Genomic DNA, 20,060 nt, shown 5'->3' with positions numbered 1-20,060 from the left:
TTAGGATAATGTGTTGCGTAATGATTAGGCTGTGGATGTGTATAAATTTATAGGAAATTTAAATCTTCAAAAATGTATAGGACGTATAGTTTGGAATATATTTCGTTTAATGTTGAACAAAATTTTCATTTGTATGTAACTTTTCTATGAATAGTTGTTCTTTGAGTTATACCTTTTCTCATAATATTTAATGCATTGCACTTTTTTTAGTGTAAAATTCATGACTTTCTAAAACTTCCATGAATAACTACCATATCTATATTTCAACATGGCAACGTTCATGTAAATATCTTCCATTTGCATAAATTTTACTATTTTTTGCAACTTCTACCTGTGTTCCAGTTCTACAACTAACACTTCTCATTTTTTCTTCATTATGCTACACATAATTCCTGCCAGAGTTGAAAATCATATTCCCTTACCAAAAAAAACTGTTCCTTCCCATGTCACAAGTACCAAATGTCCAGAAATCGTATCTTGTTTCCATGAAATTCTCTAAGTTGATTCTTTTCTTTACCACAAATATCAAATATCCAAAAATTACAATGTCTTGATTCCATAATTCTCTAAATTCCTGCAAAATACAGTAAAATAAAGAATCAATTTCTTTCTTATATCAAGCGCCATATATCCCAACGCACAAATTCCTAAGAAACAACTTGCATAATTCCATAAAATTCCTACGACTCCCCCAAATTCTACCAAAATAAAAGAAAAGAAAAACGACTCGTAGAACCCATACCGGGTAACTCCAAAAGGAAGTAACATCTCTACTTTATTATAACCTCTGAGTGCCAATACTTTCGCGTGCAGCGAGCGCAAGCTCGTTCGAGGAACTCGGTTCGCCCCGAAACAGAGGGCCCGTTATAAATAGGCGACGCGTTTCCAAACGAGGACGGACATATGAACGTGACTTAACGCAGGAAAGAGAAGGGTTAAGGAGGCAACAACATGAAGCTAGCTCGCGATATGAAGCGCACCGTGCAATGTCGAGAGCCGTGAATCTATTTTCGAGACACATGGCATTCCTGCTGTGTGCATCGCGAAATTACGATAACGCAATCGTGACTTAAGTGCTGGACAAGTACGGTACCTTCCTGGAAAGATATTCCTCCTTTTCATAGGCATCTTCTCCGTCTCTTGCACGCGGTTGTTAAAGAACTTCGAATTACCGACTTCCTCCAACTTCTTCCAGCGATCAGCACCTCGTCGAAGTACGAAAATTCAAAGTAAGCTCGAAGTCATTTCACGAGACCGGTTAATGGACGCATGAAGTTATTACATTGACCCGTGGAAATTACAATCGTCGTATATATTGCAATCCTTCTCTTTGTCCCGATATATAGCGAATCGGACAGCAGAATGGAAAACGACTTGTAAAAACGAGCAGATTTTCACAAGCGAGCATTAAAATGAACAAAGCCAGTACGAGGAACGCAATTTTGCTGCCGTTAATTTCTGCCGCATAGAAACGTTCCTCGAAAATGAAATTCGTCACCATTCGCCAGCCACCTCCATTTCCATGTAGATATTTTTTTTCTATTCCTCTTATTCGATCCTATCGTCGACCGTTACAATTTTCAATCCTCCCGTCTATTTCGCATCGGATATTTTCCTCTGGCGAGGAAATGGAGTAGAGCTGGTCCTTCGTGCAACGACGTATAATGGTAATAACCGAGCCACGATCCTGTCGATTGCAGCACTCGAGAAAACATTTCTTTTTTCTTTTCTTTTCTTTTTTTTTTTTTGCCCTTATAATAAATTTCTTTCTTTGGTTGACATGTCGAATTGATCATCGATAGCGTTTATCGAAATAGCTGTTATTTGTATGGTGAAATACGTGTGCGAGTCGAGTCAGTGGTCGTGAGAAAATTACAAGATGTAGGATACAAGTTAAATTTTGTTTTAGGACATAGGAAATTTTTGACGAATTTATACATGTATTTTCTGATAATACTTAACGAAATGAGTAGAGGCCGGAAATATTAGATTTGAATTTACGGAACTTCTGAAATTTAATCCAAACTTCACCCAGATCTAATCTAGCTGAAACCTAATCCTAACTCAAAGTACAAACTCGACGCTGTGATTCACGGTTTTGTGACTGCATCGGCCTGCATCGAATATGGCAATTTTTGCAACAAAAGGAACTTTCAATTTGAAAGTTTCTTAAACTTAGAAGCTACGTTTTCCGACTCTATTCGCCGAGTGTAGTATCTGAAAATACATACAGGGATCAGTTAAAAGCTTTTGGTGTCTTGAAAATACAACGTTTTGAAATGTAACAGAATACTTCGTTCAATATACTATGGAATTATCCATTATCAATAAGAAGCAATCTTAATTTTCCAATATCTTCTTTATAGAAATCGATACGTTCTGATTTAAAAACTAACGATGTATGTTCATCGATAGCTTCATCCTTGAAATGTGTGGCTCGAACGAAACTATAAATGTTACGATGTACTGTCAGCAATTGCAAAAGCTTGGAGAAAGATACCATCCATGTTTCAAGGGAATAAAATTAAAAAGGCATAAGTAGAAATTTCTTCAAAGATTTTAGTATAATACTAGTTCGTTTGAAGTATCAGTTAATTAGAGTTTGTCGATCAAATTGCTGTTTCACGTTTCTGTATTTTATTTATCTCCACTGACTCGACTCGTTGACCGCCGTATAAAACTAAAGAGGATGAAACGCAGACCGAGGAGAAAACGAAAAACCATGGACTGAAATGCGTGCACTGTCTTTCGAGCGCCATTTCGTTTCTCTTTGTTCGATCAAATAAAAGGAGGAAGATTGAAAAGGAACGCGTTTCGCGATCAGATCCAGCGTTTTTAAAAGGATTCGCGGTATTCACGTGTAATTGCCGACGAATATATATATATTAAATTGCGATCTGTATACAGCATACACATGTATATGTACAAACGTATATATATATAAATATATATATACATATAAATATTATATGTATATGAAAGATGTCTAGAAGAAAGATAAACATTCTTACGTGCAAGGATTATGTGCTAGCCTAGTGCCTAATATACTATATAATATATATATATATATACATTCGTATTTATAACGAGGGCGAACGTTTTATCGTTTCACCTGTGGAAAACACTTATTGTAAATATGAGTATGGAAATATATATGTGAGTGTTCAAGGAATACAATGCCAAATGAATCAGCCAGCAAAGAAGCCACCATCAAATTGTTTCCGCTTCGCTGTGGAGATTGTTGAGTACACCGTAACCGAAGAGAAAATAAGAGATAAGAGACAAATAGAAAATATTAATGATAGGATGAAAAGAAGAAATTAGGAATATCGTTGGTTCTACGAGATTTAACCCCTTGATGCGACGATTGAATTTTATGTTAAAAATCATCGGCCTTTATTTTACAAAATTAGATTCCAAGATAATTGCGACCAAGTTTTTGTATTTTAGGGAGTAAAGAGGATTACAAATGGACGTTCTTATCAGTATAACAAATTATGAAATCACGTATTATGAAATTTGGTTCAAGGGATGATTGCAATGAACTCTTTGTATCGTAAAGAGGATTACAAATGAAGGTTCCTGTCGGCACGAGCGTAAGAAAGGAGAACAACAACGAAAATAATCGTAACGAAGTAACGCACTGGAACAGAATAAAAACGTCTAATCGCTAAAGTTCTTATCTGCTCGAAGCGAAAACGTGCTCCTTTAATGAGCTATACCTAAGTACGTGAACTCGTAAATCTTGGAATTCTTATAATTAATTGGAATTTAAATATCTGGATATCGTATTTTATTCAAAATAATGCATTGTTTATTAAACAAATTCCAAAGCGTCTGACTATTCGCAAAAATTCGCAAAGAACAAAACAGCACGTGACATCATAGAGGGCTAGATAAAAATTGAAAGGGTACGTTTTCCTATTAATCTTCTACAATAAAATAATGGTATTACTCGACGACCAACCATCCAACAGGAATAAATGTCAGTCCAGTAAGCAGTCGTCAAGAAAATTCGAATTTACACTCGCATGCATAAAGAACAGAACTGGCAAAGAAGATGACAGTGAACACAGCCTGTTCGGAGAACCGATCGATGGATCGGAACCGTTCATACGAACAGTCTATTCATTCATCAATGTCTATCAGAAAACATTAGCAGCATCAAACGAACAGTCTAAAAGACGACGCACCATAAATTGAATCATCCGCTTCGGTGATCAGACCGCGACGACACATAAGCATTAAGGGGTTAAGACCCAGCGATGAGAAAGATAAAGAGAACTCGAGCGAAACGGGCTGATCAATTTGAGATGGTTTCTTTCTCGGCCGTCTCGTTCATTTTCCGCCCACCTGTCTCACCGAAAATTAAGAAACGAAGAGCGAAAGAAAAAATTAAGATTTTTGGGACAAATACGAGCAAAAATGTACACGATGGGATGCGACATGCTTCGAAACAGAACGGTAAATATATTGAAGCACATCAGAAGAGTCGAACGACGGGCGTAATATGTATCATACATCTGCTAAGTATACATATATATCGTAGTAGTCCCTCTCTGTTGACTTTTTGAAGCCAAAAAAGCGAGCGTGTGTGTGTGTAAGAAAGAGAGAGAGAGAGAGAGAGAGGGAGGGAGGGAGAGAGAGAGAGAGAGAGCGAGCAAGAGGCACTCAGTGGAAAAAAAAATATTAAAAGAGCTTTATGTGTGTGGAGGTAGCACATTTAGACTAGTGACGCGTAGAAACTAACATCGGGAGAGAAAGGTAGCGAATGAAGCTTTCTTCCCCCTTCCTTGAGCTTTCTCAGCACCCATATCTCTACGTCCGGTCCGACAGAAGGGACTACCGCACCCTTTTGTCGCTCTTCCGTTCCGCTATATTTTCGCGCTTGGTATCACACATGTATCTTTGTGCACCAGCTATTTCATTTAATTATCTAGTTCGTTTTTCTTCTTGATTTTCATATCTATTTCTCTAATTTTTATACATATTTGTTTGTTTCTTTTTTAAAAATTGTTTCTTAATCACGCTTCTTTTTATCGCTTATTCGACAACCGATATCATTCTTTCATTGGTATACACATACACGTATGTACATACGTTGGTTCGCTTTGGTTTGATTTGGTGTGCGTGTGTTTAGTTCTCTTGGTTCCTTACGTGTCTACGCTTTGATGAAAACGGATTTTTGGCACTTCCCCAAAACCCCCCGCCGATCTTCTTTCTTTTCAGGAGACTAAAATTAATCGTTCGCGTAACGTGTTTGGTGATGTGCCTAGGTCTCGAGACGGAAACTCGATCGCGATATCAATTTCGCGGTAGACTCATTCGCTTCTATTGCTTCCAGAAACATGTAGTCTCTTCGCGCGAGACACGAAAGTGCTTAAGTGAAATGTAGGGGAGTTTTTGTTTAGATGGAAGCGAAGTTTAGAAGGTTTCTTGTCATGTAGAATGTAGGATTTCTCAGACATGTGGAGTTCGGTGTGGAGCGAGCGATAGATTTATCGCGTATAATTCAATATTTACTAAAATATTCTCCATATTTGGAAACTTTCTTTGGGAGAAAATAGCAAAGATGTTAGAATATGATATAAAATAAATGATTCGTGTATATGAATATTTTATAACACGGAATTCTAAAGTAGGATCTCTATATTCTAATTTTTCATATGTAACCTTTATTATCTAAGGATAAAATAAAAGAAAGTAAACCAGCTAACAGGAAGATACAAGAATAATAATAAAAAGGCAGATATATTTGTTAAAAGGACTATTTAAGAAGGAAAGAGTTACTATAAGCATATAGTTTATACTATATCTTAAAACATATGTTGGATTAAAATTTCTACTAGGTTCGTAATATCTTTTATGTGACAAGAAGCTTTTCAAACCTTATTTTGAATGCATAAACTTATAATCGATAGTAAAACAATATACTTTAGACTGGGAACGATTTTCTCTTTATATCATCACCAAACATCGTTGTGAGTAATGCTTCTGCACTAACGGATTGCAAACAAACAAATGTACATTTTCTGTCATGATATTTATCTGATACATGATTCTTATCCTTCAAGGTATAGACACAACTGTGGTTCATCATCAAGGACCTCTGATATCAAGCGCAGCCATAATTGGTATCGTCATCGCGGTACTGTTCATTATTATTATCGTGATCGACGTGATCTGCTGTTGCGCGCATAAGACAGGTGAGAATATTTTTTCCGCATATGTTTCACAAACTTATCACGAGTTGCAGTATGAATTTCTTCTAAAATTTAGAAATATTAGATTGCATAAGATTGTAACACGAGCCGAAATAAAATTATAGCGAAATGTTGCAACGTAATAGTCATAACAGTTGCATTTGAAACGATAATATTGAGCTTGGCAATTTATATCTAAGAAAATTATAGTATATACAATATGAAGTAAAAGTGTAAATGAATTTATTAACAATCGTTTCACACGTGCGCCTAATTTCCCAACATAAACCTATTCACAATTTCGACATAAATTCTAAAACACGTCATAGCATTACATGCATGCGCAGCGCGAATTTATTAGCACTCGCGACCTCCGGAACGTATCTAAAATTGCAAACTGGATTTATATGAAATTACAACGTTAATTTGCTTGATATAGCAGCGCGAATTTATTTGGAATTACCCGCGGCATAAACTTGTTCCAAATTGCAACGCAGATTTATCTAAAAGTGCAACTGTGATTCTACGTGAAATTGCAACGTTAGCTCGCGCTAAGTGATCATATAGAATTATTCGGTTTTGATAAGTAGATTTTATCAAGTTAGAAAAAGTTTAGTATAAAATATAACTGGAAAACTCTTGACAAAAACAGTTCTCGTCAAAGTGTTGGATTTTTTAGATCAGAATGTATTTTCATAACCAGAAGCTAGGCTTATAACTATACAAAAGTATTTAAAAATGTGTATCATTTTTCAAACATGGACAAGAATCATTTTTGTTACGAGCCCTTTAATTTTAAGGAAAATCTTTTTCACGATCGACATTGATATCTTTCTTTCTTGTTTTTTCCAATGATTTTATGAAATTTTTATTACAGGAATCATATATTACGTGTGTGAACGTTCCCGCCGAAAGCCAGTAGACGAAGAGGACGCGAAACTTGGCAGGTGAGGCTCATTCCAATCGAATTCTTTCGATACGCGTTACACGTACCTACATACTCACGATATTTAGATCGATTTACTTGACTTTCTTATATACATTATATATATATTTTACATTGTGCTTTGGCAAGTCTTTGGCGCTATATTTACCGTGTCATCGAACTTTGCACCCACCATCGAACTTACAAAACCTCCGTGAAACTCTTTCTTTCGCATCACAGAGGTCGAACGAATTTTTGTGACTCGAATGGAGATTCCTGTTGGAGCCGTGACTAACGTGCAAATTAGTTTACGGAACGTGTACGAGTTTCAAGAAAGATTTACCTGAATATTCGTGGAAATAGTACCGGTTCGTTATAGGGTTGCCGAAGTTTTCAACAACAAAAATTTCGATAGCTCTTATTTGAAAAATTCCATTAAAATAGGTCCGAATATCGGAAAGAAGATTTTTTTATATAATTGTGATATCATTTGGTTATAGATGTTTTATCCTGCTACGATCCTCGAATTTTGATATTTCAATCTTACTTTGGTTTTTTTCATTTTTCATTAATGGATTCATTTCGTATATAGCCTCCGTTACTAAAATATAGAATACATATTAAAGTAAAATATTGTAAAATTAAGTAATTTAATTCGAACAACTGCAAATCATCAACAACTCGTTGACGATTAAATTAGATTTTCATCTAAATTCGATGAGACAAAAATGCTTATTAAATTTCTTTTATATCAGACATACATTCCTTATACTAGAATATTTTCAATTTATCTTTCATATAGTTTTTTGAGCCTAAATAATTACTTAATTTTGCTAAAAAGTGAGTTTTATTCTGTATTCATTCGTGTGCATTCTAAGTAATGCGATGTCCTTACTGAGATCCATGAATTCGAATTGTCCAGACTTTCTACGATCTCAGTCTTCATTCTTAATAGCATAGCGAGGGTACAAAATAACGGAATAAAAATCTGAACGACCACGAAGAGAAGCCCTTGTAGTCCGAACTTAATGGATACTTGACAAATCGAAACCGGGCATCCTTTATAGCGTTCTTATCGAACGTTTGTAGTTGCAACTATATTTATCCCGCAAAAAGGTAGTAGAGTGTCCCGTGGTTAAATCGTCCGGTTAACTCGTTAAAACCTAGCCCGCCATTAGGAGACACTTTGACTCTCTCGCATCTGTCTCTTTTTTTTTTCTTTACCGGTAGTCTTTACGGTTGGCGGTTTCCATTGCCGTATTGCGACCAAAAAATGGCCAATGTCGCCGGGGTCACGGCCATCCAAGACTCGGGTAGTGGAAAAAATACCATTAAATTGGTCAAACATACTGCCATGTAAGAGAGATACATAAGTGAAAATCAGTAAGAAGCATGGCCTCTCACGAAGGGGCTCCGACACGGCTTTCTACTTCGCATGATGTTTTTTTCGTTTTTTTTTTCTTTGTTTAACACTCTTATATTCTTCCCGTTTTTTATTCTTTATTTTTTTTTTTTTTTTTTATTCCTCGGCTCCACGATGCTAGTGTACATCTTGGAACGTCAAATACGTAATTCAAGAATGGCATCAATGGAAACGAAACTAACGGTCCGTCGATAAAAGAAATTGAATTTCTAGAATTGCAGCATGAAAGGATCTTGTCTGTTTCCTTTCCTCGTCTCATCCTTCTTTTACATGTAATTTATTTTGCCGCCAACCACTTTCCGAACGAAAGAACACTGTACATTATTCACCATGTTCAGTTCATTTAACGCTTACCTATTTTCTCTGTCTCTGTCACTCTTTATGCGCGCTGCATAAACTATCGCCATTATTCGCCCGTGCTTTGGCTATGCTGCATGAGATATCAACACTCTGAAGTGATATTAATTGCCCGTTAACTACGTAGCATACTCACCACTATTCACTCTAATTTACCCTGTTCTATTCAACCGTGGATTTGAGAAAGTAGGTAATTCAATTTCATTGCCTCGTGGAAAACGTTACCGTGGAGACAGGAATATTTTTCAGTCGTAAATATCGCACACTGTTATGTACTACGAAATGTACAAATAATTTAATGACATTTCAATTCACTTACCTTTTTCGTGAATGTTCTCCATCATGCAAACTTTAGTTATATTTATTCTTGATGTTGTACGTTGTTATTTCATCGTATATCATATAACACGCGACGAAGAACGAAGATACGATACTTCAATTGCAAATACACAATACTAACGAGTGATGGCATGCATTATGCGTATTATTCGATGTTGCACCACGCGCCGCATCTCGACATGCTCTCTTTTATGCCCAGTACTAGAAATTAACCGTATAACAACCAGCTGATAAATAGTCTTCCATTAATAACCCCACTTTTTCTATTGAAACATTTTAGAGACGAGAAGGAACCATTGAAGGAAGAGAAGAAAATCACACCGATCATCGACTCGGGTCTTCGCCGGGAGACATCTATCACGTTTGACGGCAAAAGATCCGTCTCAAAAACTGGTTTCGTCGGCAAGGATTCAGCGGTCTAGATATTCTTCCGGCGTACTAGATTGTAAATCAACCATGGAAACACCATTTCTGGCCGAAGTGTTCTCGAACGATACGAAAAACAACAGATAAGCCCGTACATCCCGAAACGTACACGTAGGAAACAGAGTTTCGCGGTTGCTAAGAATCTTCTCCTTTGACGAATTCGAATTTCAAAACGATTTGCGACTCTACTCGGGATTTGCGCGGGAACGTGGAGCAACGAGACGTGTTCAGAATGACACCTCGGTTTCCGTTTCTTAGATGAGACACGACGCGCCATCTCACCGCGATCAAATAATACAAAATCGTATTCGTCTGCTTCATTCGCGGAATTTTCAAAGATCGATGCGATAAATTCGCTCGTACATTCTCGTCCGCCCTTCCTTCTGGAAGGTAGGACAAAAAGATTGTAGCATTTATTCGTAAGTCTGCACGTTACCGATTTTTCTCGATACAAAATTCATCTACATGATTTTTCATCAGTCGCGATAGTTCTGTGTGTATAAGAAAAATATATCTCACTTTCTCCCCTTCCTGCCAATGTAGTCACCAAAGCGTATGAAAAATAATTGTAACCTACGATCTATGGTAAAGTACGAAACGTATTGTAATCCAAGATCATATTGGGGAAAAGAGGAAATTATCGATATAATGTAACTTAGCGAATATTGCAAGAAGGAGGAGGTAGATAGATCGCTTAAACGAGAAGAAAGCATGTACAAAATTAATCGCGAAATTGGTAGAAGTTGGTCGATAATTAGTGATCATTGCTTCGAGGCACCCTCTAGATACTCGCAGTCTAGTACGCTGGGTAGTACTGTGTTATCGTGTGCACAGCACGAAACTAAAAAAGAAGGAACGGTTTACCTATTCTATATCGTTTCTTCTACGTTAATAGAAGGAACATGGTGTAACAATTATTATAGAAATAAGAAACTGAAGTTTTAAGAAGTTTTGCGAACGAAGTAGAAACGGACGGAATAGGTTACGTCTCTCTCTCTCTCTCTCTCTCTATCTCTCTCTCTCAGTCTCAACGAGGTTCAGTATTCTATAAGAACCTCTGGTCTGTGTATATATACTTTTAAAATTTATCATATTTCCTCGACATGTTCCATTCATGTATGTTTTTCGACTAGAAGTCGTATTATATGTTCCAGATTCACAAACACAGATATGCTGCATCTTATTCGGCACGATTCTAAACGACGAATTATCAATTTCGTGGTTATATGACTTGATTTCAAAGACTGATTCCTTTAAGCGCGTAACCTTATGAAAACGAATCGTACCGATTATTAGTGACGATCAAATAATTCAGGCTAATAAACGGTTTAAAATTTTGTTTCGTCGTTTACGTATCTTTTGACAAGATTTACCGCCACGTGTTTCCTCTAGCCATGAACAAACTTTTACAAAAATATTTCTGCCGCTCGACTTTTGAGTATGGTTATATGTATTCTTGCCGTGACAACCAACATGACTGATGTATTGGTTAGGAGCCGTACGTTTATTCGGTTAATTAATACGTAGTTATGTTTTTTACTTCAAAGTGAACATCATTTGCGTGAAATATTGTTTCCTTTATTCGCGTCCTAATTTATCGTGATAGTTTTTGTCATTTATATCTCACAATGTAAAGATTACATCGTCGAGGCATCGCGTGCAAGAGCAGCCTTAGTGTCTCTGTCATTTTTACATCCTTTTTTTCGTTATTAGTATTTTATGTATCCTATGTAGTTACCCTGTATGTAAGAAAGTAATCTAACCGAGAACTGGTTAGCTTCCGCGATGAAATTGTAATCGATAAGATTATGTATCATCACGATCGGATTATTGATACAGTTAGAGAACAGTATACTTAAAAAGCTGTAAAATACGAAAATTAAAAGAAATGTTACCGAAAGAAGTCGTATTCGATATGTCGACCGCGATGGCATTTTAATAAGTCCCAAATGTATCTTTCGACAATTAAGTCTCTCTACTGTGTATGTATAGTGTAATCGAAGCAGCGATATCTTCGATTCGGCTAAGTAAACTTTTCTCCTTTCGAGCACTAAATTAATACTTGACATTTGTAACAGGGATTCGAATCTTTTTGTTTCAGAAAAAAGAACAATCGAAAGCTGCCATATACATTATATATTATATTCGATAATATTAAAATAATGCCGATTTTTTCCTAATGTGTAAGATGGCTTTTCAAGAAAACGCAGTTAAAATGTGATAAGTTTTTGTAAATGCTTGTAAACGTTTTTCCTAATCTTTAAGAAAATATTGGAAATAAGTTTAGGAGGGTTCGCTAAGTTTAGAATGTTGTATGTGAAGTTGGAAGGTGTGTTCGCAAAAAAAAGAAGAAAAAGTAAACTGAAAAAAATAATCGATGTGTGTATATTTATTTAAGATAATTGTACCTCTACCTAAAGAAAAAGAAATTAAAAGGTCATCGTTCCCTTACCTGCGAACACACTTTCTGCAGGGTAGCTTTTTTACGTACCGTAAACAGAGTTTTGCCAAATATATAGTACTTATTAGCTTATAAGTCAACGAGTACACATTATAGGTACACAAGGACTATATATTACATCGGAAAAAAGAAGGAGAAAAAAAATAGTGGATTGTTCATTGTAATTGTCACGCAGTATTTTCGAGCCTTCATCGAGTCAAGAATCGATGATTCGATGAGGAAGAAAAGACACGTTTATCTAGCTATTTTATATTCGTTGCCAAAATCCGTAACCCAAGTAGCTTCCCACAAAAAGTATTACTGCGCATCTTCCATTTTAAAGAATATTATTACGAAACATTATTAAAATTCGTAGGTTAAGGCATATTTTTTATGTATGCTTTTTCTGTACGCGTCAAGGAAACGTACTCGACTAATAAAGGATAAAGAACATTTTCAAGGTCAAATGATTCACGTCTACATTAGCATTTCATTTTTTTACACGAAAAATTTTATTCATCTATATACCATTTCTTCAACAATATAAAAAATTATCGATTCGTAAAATAAAGCGATGCTTAACAATAGTATGTAACCCAGGCCATTATGTTATCATGCATACTATTGATAAGCATATTCTATGTAGAATGTAGGATATATAAAATGCAATAGTGTCATATGTACATTCTACATCCTTACTGAATATGCAGCTATAAGCGGCTATCTGTTACATGGCACTGCATTGTTCCTCAATTTAAAAAGTACATGGTCAAATGCGAATGATAAAAAGCGTATATAAAACTAATTTTTCTTTCGGGATTCAAAAACTTAATATCATAATAGGAATATCTTTTACTATCAAACTTAATATCACTATATCAAAATATTGCAAACAGCAGTCTAATTTTCTTATCACACTTCAATATCTACATTTGAACGTTTACCTTTCTTTATCAATAGTTGTTCCACGTTTAACTGTGGTGGCTCTGTTCGTGTGTGCCATACGTACACCTGTAGACATAAATAATTATTTGATTTATACCATAAAATATATAAAAAGAAAACAATCAATAAATACCTTTGTGCAACAATCTGCTAACGGTTCTAGTTCATCTCTACTAACAATTTCTGACAATATCTCACTCTCCTGATAACCACCCTGAACGTCGTACGAAAAAGCGGCATTTTTATTTTCCAATAAAAGTCGCAAGTTGATGGCAAAACCCGCCATATCTAATGGAAATGGTCGCTCTGGCTTCCACGCAGCATTAAAACCGATTACTTTATTAGTAGCGTTATCACATATTGGTTTCTCCACCATCAAACCACCGACTAGACCAACAGGCCACACACCGACCTTCTGTATCTTCTCCATCTGGAACACACATAAGTTATGTAACGATTTCGTGACTGGACCGATTGCTATCGTTAATGTTCTTACCTCGTGAAATAATTTAATCGAATACGTATTGTCGTCGTCAGCAAAAAATACTATGCCTTTGTCGGTCGGCCTGCGATTTTCCCGAAGCCACTGTAACGCTGCATTTCGTTGTTCGACGCCACGTGGCTTCTTCCAATTCGGGTCATTTCGCCCTAACTTATAATTCGGCGGGGTTGCCGCAGCCAAATGGGTAAAAAGTAAACCACTATCTTCTAAAAGTTGCGAAACAAGTTTGGTCTTTTTTCCCGCGTCTTCGACGACAATCCAGTGGAAGTTGGGTATATGAAGAAACGTTTGCAACAACCGGGTCAGCTCTGCCTTTTGCACAGGCCTGGCAAACGTAGGGGTAATGGCATAAATCATAGGCTTCTCAGCAGGTTCCTGTTTCTTTACGCTTAACATGCCATGCCCTTCCAGCCTCTTAATTACACTATACGTTAATCCATACAGGTCTCGTTGCTCGATCATTAATGATTCCAACTTATTCCTTAACTCCCGCCATTTATAGCTCTCTTGATAATCTTTTGACAAAAATATTGATACACATCATTACAAGAAAATAACTTATAATTCGAATGCAAATTAATAAAGATTAATCGCAGTTTTTAATATTTAGACGGGATCTGTTTATTTAATGATGAAAAATAATTAGAGAAAAGAAGAATGACTAATATATTACATCCTATAATATATACATTCTTGTATATTATCGATAAAATGCAAATATATGACATATAATAATAATGAAATACAAGTTATAAGGTACTCTACGTTCTACATGGAGTTTCCTCGAATATCGCGGGCAACATGCGTAGAAACTGTGATAACATCAAATTTATGTGTCATGCGTTTTTATATTCATGACAGTTTATCTGTTGTAGAAGATGGAGGTGTATGCACAACTCTACGTACAATAGTAAAGAAATACTTACATATAAAACATTGAAACGCAATCACATTAATCAGGAATAGTATTAACAAGCCTTTATAACGAAAGCGGCCCCACATATTAAATTTGGTACCGAATTCGTCGGTGAGGAATACACTTTCCGTCATTGTTGCCGCGCCATGACACTATTCTGTATGCTGACTGTATTTATTCGCGGCGGTTACGATCTTTTGAAAAAAGCCAGTAGTGAGATCTAACCTTGAACGCAGAATCGCGTCGTGAAGGACACATCGTGTAGTCATTCTTTAACAATGAGCAGTAATCAAAAGATAATCACAGTTTATAACTGCATTATCAACAGAGTTCAATTAAAGCCACCGCAAGATTCATAGAGCAACAATATTTCCGATTTATTCATACAAAATTCACATATGATTTTAATAGATGCGATACGGACACACAATGTTGTAGCTTTTATAACCATCGCAAACTTTCAGCAAAGACGAATTTTGGAAATAAAAAATGAAACAAACGCATTCACACGTTACTCACAGGTTAGTATCATACACTGAATAAAAATCCCTAGGGCGTATGCAAACTGACTTTGCATAGGATTCTTGACACCAAATTTAGAACAAATATCATACATATTTGTATACGTATATTATACGTTCTATAAATGTCAATAATAGAAGGAAAATAGGAGGAAACAGGGTCTTTTTGCACAATTGAATTAATATAAATAGTGAAATTTTACAAGTCACGAGTTACAAATTACTAATGCTAACCTATAACTTACAACATGTCAATTCAGTAATACTATTAGTTGGTAAATCATTGTGTAAGAGAATCATGATAACCAGTAGATAGTAAAATTATGAATATAATTTATAATATTAACTAATTACATAACGTACACCATAATAAAATAAGTAATGAAACGAAAACATTTCGGTAACAAATTTTTCATTATCGTTCTTTCCTCCATAAAATTAATTACCTTCAATCGCTAATTTTTCCTTCTTGAATTTTGAAATCGAAAAATATCTACAGCGCCAACGACGGAGTACCTCCGCTTCCTTGGATAGACCTTTTCAAACATAAACTCCCTAGAAGTCATGGGGATAGTAGCGACACCGGCTACAGTCGAACGAATTCGGCTGATTTCGGGCGCGTGCCATACGAGGCGCGCGTAGAGGAGCGCATGCTGGGACGTGTTACGGACACGCGTGTGTCAGGAACGCGCATACATTTCTGTCGTGACTGGCCAGAAGGCGGCGCAGAGGGGACGTGAAGGGGTAGAGGCTTGGGAGAGCAAACAGGCGCGTAGATAGGCCAGCTCACACGGTGGAGTTTCCGCAGCGAGCTACGGAATCATCTTATGCTCGTAGGTTGCCGCGCGTGACTCGTGTTCAGAGGGTTCCTCGTTGATGGTCACGCGTCGTGTCAACGCGAATAGTGACTAACGACATTTGACAACAGCACGATCGCGCCGCGTTTAAAAAGGGTGGTTCGATGATTATTCACGAGAATCAATCGCGGATAACTTTGAACAGGAAAAGAGGGTAAATGCCGTGTAACTGGTTTGCGAACTGATCGCCAGTATCAAGGCGGTACGACGAGCTGCTGTGCCTGTGCTACTCGTGGTGGCGAGTGGCAGTGGTAGTAGTGGTCGTGGCGGTGGTGGTGGCTTTCTATCGTGGTGGTGCCCGTTGGTAGTCGAGACTCATATCGTGGTGGTGGTGGTAGTAGTGGTGGTGCTGTCAGAATAGTGCTGCGCCTCGTTCGGTGACGGTGGCAAGGGAGAGAAGGAAAAGTGGCCCTCGAGGTTACGAGGCCAGAGGAGAAAGTGGGTGTTGCCGGGAGTGACAACGGGAGGATCATCTAGGTCCTCGACGCCAGGACTCGTGGAACAGGGGAATCGGAGTATAGGATGCTCGTCGGTCGACGATCCAGGAGTCGACGTCTCCTAACCGAGAGCCTGATCCTCGTTGATCGTGTGCCTCGTGAGTATCAACAATCTCCTTCCCAGGACATACATTCCAGTCCAGCATATATGTAATTTCTTCCTTCGATCATTATTTCGTCTGCTACTCTCTTTCTCTATCTCTCTCTTTTTCTCTGTACAACGTTAACTGTACGTTGATACTCTGGAACGTTAAGTAAATTCTAGTTCTAACAATTTCGTCATCATCCCCCACGTTACCATAGGCGTGCAAGATTACCGAGTGTCCGGATCCTTAGTTTCCCTCGACGATTTCGGAAGAGGCATTTAGTTTGACGGCTATGAAGGAAATAGAGGTCGGATGCAAATTACGAGCGTGGACGAGGTGGTGCGAGCGATGGGCACGGTAATTGGGGCGAGGGGACGCTGGCTCTGGTGGGCGCGGGGGTGCGAGAGGATGCGTTGGATACTTCCCCTTTTGCATCCTCTTCCTCGTTTACACCCTCTCCCATTTTCCCTTGCAATTTTCCTTGTTTCTCTTCGCTCGCGTTTTCGCGTTCTTCATTTCCCGCCCACCCCCTCAGCCGGTTCTGTAAACAGGAATCACTGACGCGTGAAGTACATGGGCGTAGGTAAAACTCGACTTCACACACCGGTTCTCTTCGTCGAGATTTTTTCGACGTAACGAGGGACCGGTGGCGTTATCGTGTACAACGATGACTCTGTGGTGCCCTTTCCGCTTCACTTTCCGCGTGCCACCTCCGTGGCCCTCGTCTCGTCGGATAACAGCGGTATACACGAATACCAGAAATAATACTCGAGACTCGTCGACCAGCCGAGGGAGTCGAGAACACTCCCCTCTCGTTTCGTTCTTCTCTGGTAGTGTGCACTGGCCTCGATTAGTTCTCGCTTAGAGAGAGAGAGAGTTGTGACCGGATTATTCCTTTTTTTCTTTTTTTTTTAGGGGTAGCGTAGAGGGTGAGAACGGAAGGGGTGCGCTAACGACGTCACCGTGTCGAGTGAGTCACGGCTTCTAAATTGATCCCCCACCATGGTTACTCTTCCTCCTGTTCCTCTTGCTTTACCCCATCTATTCCAGCTTTTTCTTTCTTTTTCTCTCATCGTCCAGTCGCTCGTTCTATCCTTCTCCTACCATCCATCTCGTTTTGCTTCATCTCCATCAACGAAGCGAAGCACGTTGATTTAATTCCCAATGCAACGTGCCCCACTGATTTACGCGACGAGAAAATATGCCAGGCCAAGAGGGAATGATCGTGCCTGAGGTCGTTCTCCACGTAACGTGCCTTCAACTTATGACGACACTCGTTCAATAATTTCGCAAGGTTACGGAAACTGTCGATACCATTCCGACCATGTTTCGCAAGAGTAATCGATCTCGTGATTCCGGCATGCGGTCAGCTCGGTCATAAGACAATGTTCTGTCCACAATATTTCCGGATTCTTCAGCGCGTTCATAGTAAGTTATTTAACATATTCTTGCGCGACGGCTTTAACCGAGACGAGATAAGATTAAATCATCGATGATATTGCGTGACGGCATATACCGTGATCGTTGTCTCGTTATCAGCTGATGCGATAATTGAGAATAGGCTACAGGTTGGATGAGATTCTTAGACATTTTACGTACTAATCCCTATGTACTTACTCGTTAGTGTTCCTGACATGAGATATCTTAGGTTTTTGTTTTCGATTCGATGAAGGATGATTGTTAAGTTATAAACTACATTTGCAATGCAAATGCCTCGCTAGTGCATACGAAATAAGGTTTATTTGATCGAAATCTTTAGTTACAAGACTCACGAAAAGCCAAGGTGGTGCTTAACGTGTTGAGAATGATTTAAGGGCTTAGCTATCGTTGAATTTATAACTGGATCACAAGTTAAATCGAATCGAGATGTAGCCTAAAGTATATGACTTGATAGTTGGACATTGCACGAAACCTACTAATTTAAAGCAACTATCGAATATATTTCAACGACCGTTCTTTTAATCCCTTATGACTTCTTTAATACTGGGTATTATTGTACAGGTATATATATATGTATAAGCGAGTTTTAATCGTTCATTGCTGAAAGGTCGTGTGGAATAATGAAATGTTAAGTTGTTACTAATTTGCAAGTCGAAGAATTAAAATAGAAGTTTGAGTTTAATACAAATGACGTGTGAATACACGTGGCAATTTTCATAAGGAGCTTTTATCATAAAGAGAATGATATAATTGATCGAATAAAAAAGACCTATATTTCCATCCACAAGGTCGACGTTATATTTTTACCAACTCTATATTTTATCTTATCAGTGCTTGAAACTTTCCATCAATTTTCATCCCCAATGCTCATCTCGCGACTTACTCAGAAGACGAGATATTTTACAAAATTCGCATTAAATTGAGAACATTTCATAGGCTCTCGAGGAAGTAAAATTTCCCATTAGCCCGGTTTTTTTTTGGAATCTAGTGAAAGAAGAACGAGTGGAGCGTGCGTGTACAAGACATTTCCTCTTTCTCGTTTGTCTGGAACACAATTCACGGATCCCGACTTTTCTCCACGCTTCTTCTTCTTCCACGGTTAAGTTACCGTTTCAATGTAACTCTTGTGTTTTCTTTTGACCCATCCGCGCGTCGGCTGTTTCCTCATTAAGAAATGGGAAGTTCTTACGAGAGGCCGGAATGAAACGAACGAGCGTCACAGCGGCGAACGAACCAAGCACACGACCACTCGTAACAATATGGCGAAATGAATATCACGGAAATATCGGGGAACGGTTGGACGACCAGAGGAATCCATTATCGAGCCTTGATATCTTCCCCTTCTTCCATTTGTCCGACCAGGTTCTTTATTTCTTTTCGCGATGATGCTTTATTAGCGTCTCGTTTCCACCGAGATGAATAGCTTTTCCTGTGGTTGGTTGCGCGACGCTGCGCCGAGGGGATGAAAATCGTCGGCAGCTCGCGAATTCAATGGCCGCGAGTTACCTCTCCCCGGTAATTCCTTCTGTTCGCGGATTAAGCGATCGTCGATCGTCGAAATTGCATTTTTGCGATAGGAAGATTCCGCGGTCCCAAGTTCGTAAACGACCACTCTGACATTTTCTATCGACGTCCCTGCAAAAGGTCACCGAATGTGGAGCAACTTTTGAGCGGACCGATCGAGCGTCCTCGTGAGAGCCGCGAGAGCTTGCCTCTATTATACACGGTGACATGAAAATAAATAAACAATATTTACTATGGTATTCTATTTTTCTTAAGAATGGAGATATTGTTTTATACCAAACACTGAGCGCTGTAGCATCGTCTCAAGCAGATACTGTCCGTGGAAAAGATGTAGTGAGATCATAAAACTGGCCAAGCGTTCAAGTTTACGTGTTTCAAGAGACGAAAGACGATATAGAAAGATAAGGAGCTCAAGATCTCACTGAAAACTAAGCAGATTTAATTTAAAATTATTTCTTTCTTCGCGGTATATTTTTAAAAATTGCGTGTACTATAGCTTGGAAAGCGGGTTTTAAAAAAATCTTATATAGTATGATCTTGATATTTTTACTACAATATACAGATTTAACGTTATAAAGTTATAATACCAATTGGTATCGCCGATTAATCATTTAATTGACGAGTAAGTATTCAACTACTTTCATGAGCCATTATATATC

The 20,060-nt window shown here is 38.0% G+C and overlaps 3 protein-coding genes across 10 annotated transcripts in view; 2 read left to right on the top strand and 1 right to left on the bottom strand.

Moving 5' to 3' along the window:
- LOC117207111 (fasciclin-2) overlaps positions 1-12,570 on the top strand; it is a 171,465-nt gene extending 158,895 nt beyond the window's left edge. For 4 of the 5 annotated variants that reach the window (XM_033446999.1, XM_033446998.1, XM_033446997.1 and 1 more), the window contains 4 exons: positions 6,075-6,206; positions 7,081-7,150; positions 8,359-8,484; positions 9,528-12,570. In XM_033446999.1, coding sequence (XP_033302890.1) covers positions 6,075-6,206; positions 7,081-7,150; positions 8,359-8,484; positions 9,528-9,669 — 470 coding nt within the window. In that variant the 3' untranslated portion in view covers positions 9,670-12,570. The remainder of the gene's footprint in view (positions 1-6,074; positions 6,207-7,080; positions 7,151-8,358; positions 8,485-9,527) is intronic. The other variant, XM_033447000.1, reaches the window with a different exon arrangement.
- Positions 12,571-12,947: 377 nt separating this feature from the next.
- Positions 12,948-14,949, bottom strand: LOC117207113 (galactosylgalactosylxylosylprotein 3-beta-glucuronosyltransferase I). The gene is made up of 4 exons (XM_033447005.1): positions 14,487-14,949; positions 13,555-14,075; positions 13,192-13,488; positions 12,948-13,124 (listed from the first exon to the last, which is right to left on the bottom strand). The coding sequence occupies exons 1-4, from the start codon at positions 14,608-14,610 to the stop codon at positions 13,026-13,028; spliced, it is 1,041 nt and encodes a 346-aa protein (XP_033302896.1). The 5' UTR covers positions 14,611-14,949; the 3' UTR covers positions 12,948-13,025.
- Positions 14,950-15,565: 616 nt separating this feature from the next.
- Positions 15,566-20,060, top strand: part of LOC117207110 — a 48,298-nt gene continuing 43,803 nt past the window's right edge. For 3 of the 4 annotated variants that reach the window (XM_033446995.1, XM_033446993.1, XM_033446992.1), the window contains exon 1: positions 15,566-16,449. The gene's annotated coding sequence lies outside the window, so the exon portion shown is untranslated. The remainder of the gene's footprint in view (positions 16,450-20,060) is intronic. The other variant, XM_033446994.1, reaches the window with a different exon arrangement.

This window comes from Bombus bifarius, unplaced genomic scaffold, assembly GCF_011952205.1.
Source record: "Bombus bifarius isolate JDL3187 unplaced genomic scaffold, Bbif_JDL3187 scf7180000008022, whole genome shotgun sequence".
Classification (NCBI taxonomy): domain Eukaryota; kingdom Metazoa; phylum Arthropoda; class Insecta; order Hymenoptera; family Apidae; genus Bombus; species Bombus bifarius.
Note: the sequence above shows the minus strand (reverse complement) of the source record. Positions and strands in the feature narration are given on the sequence as shown.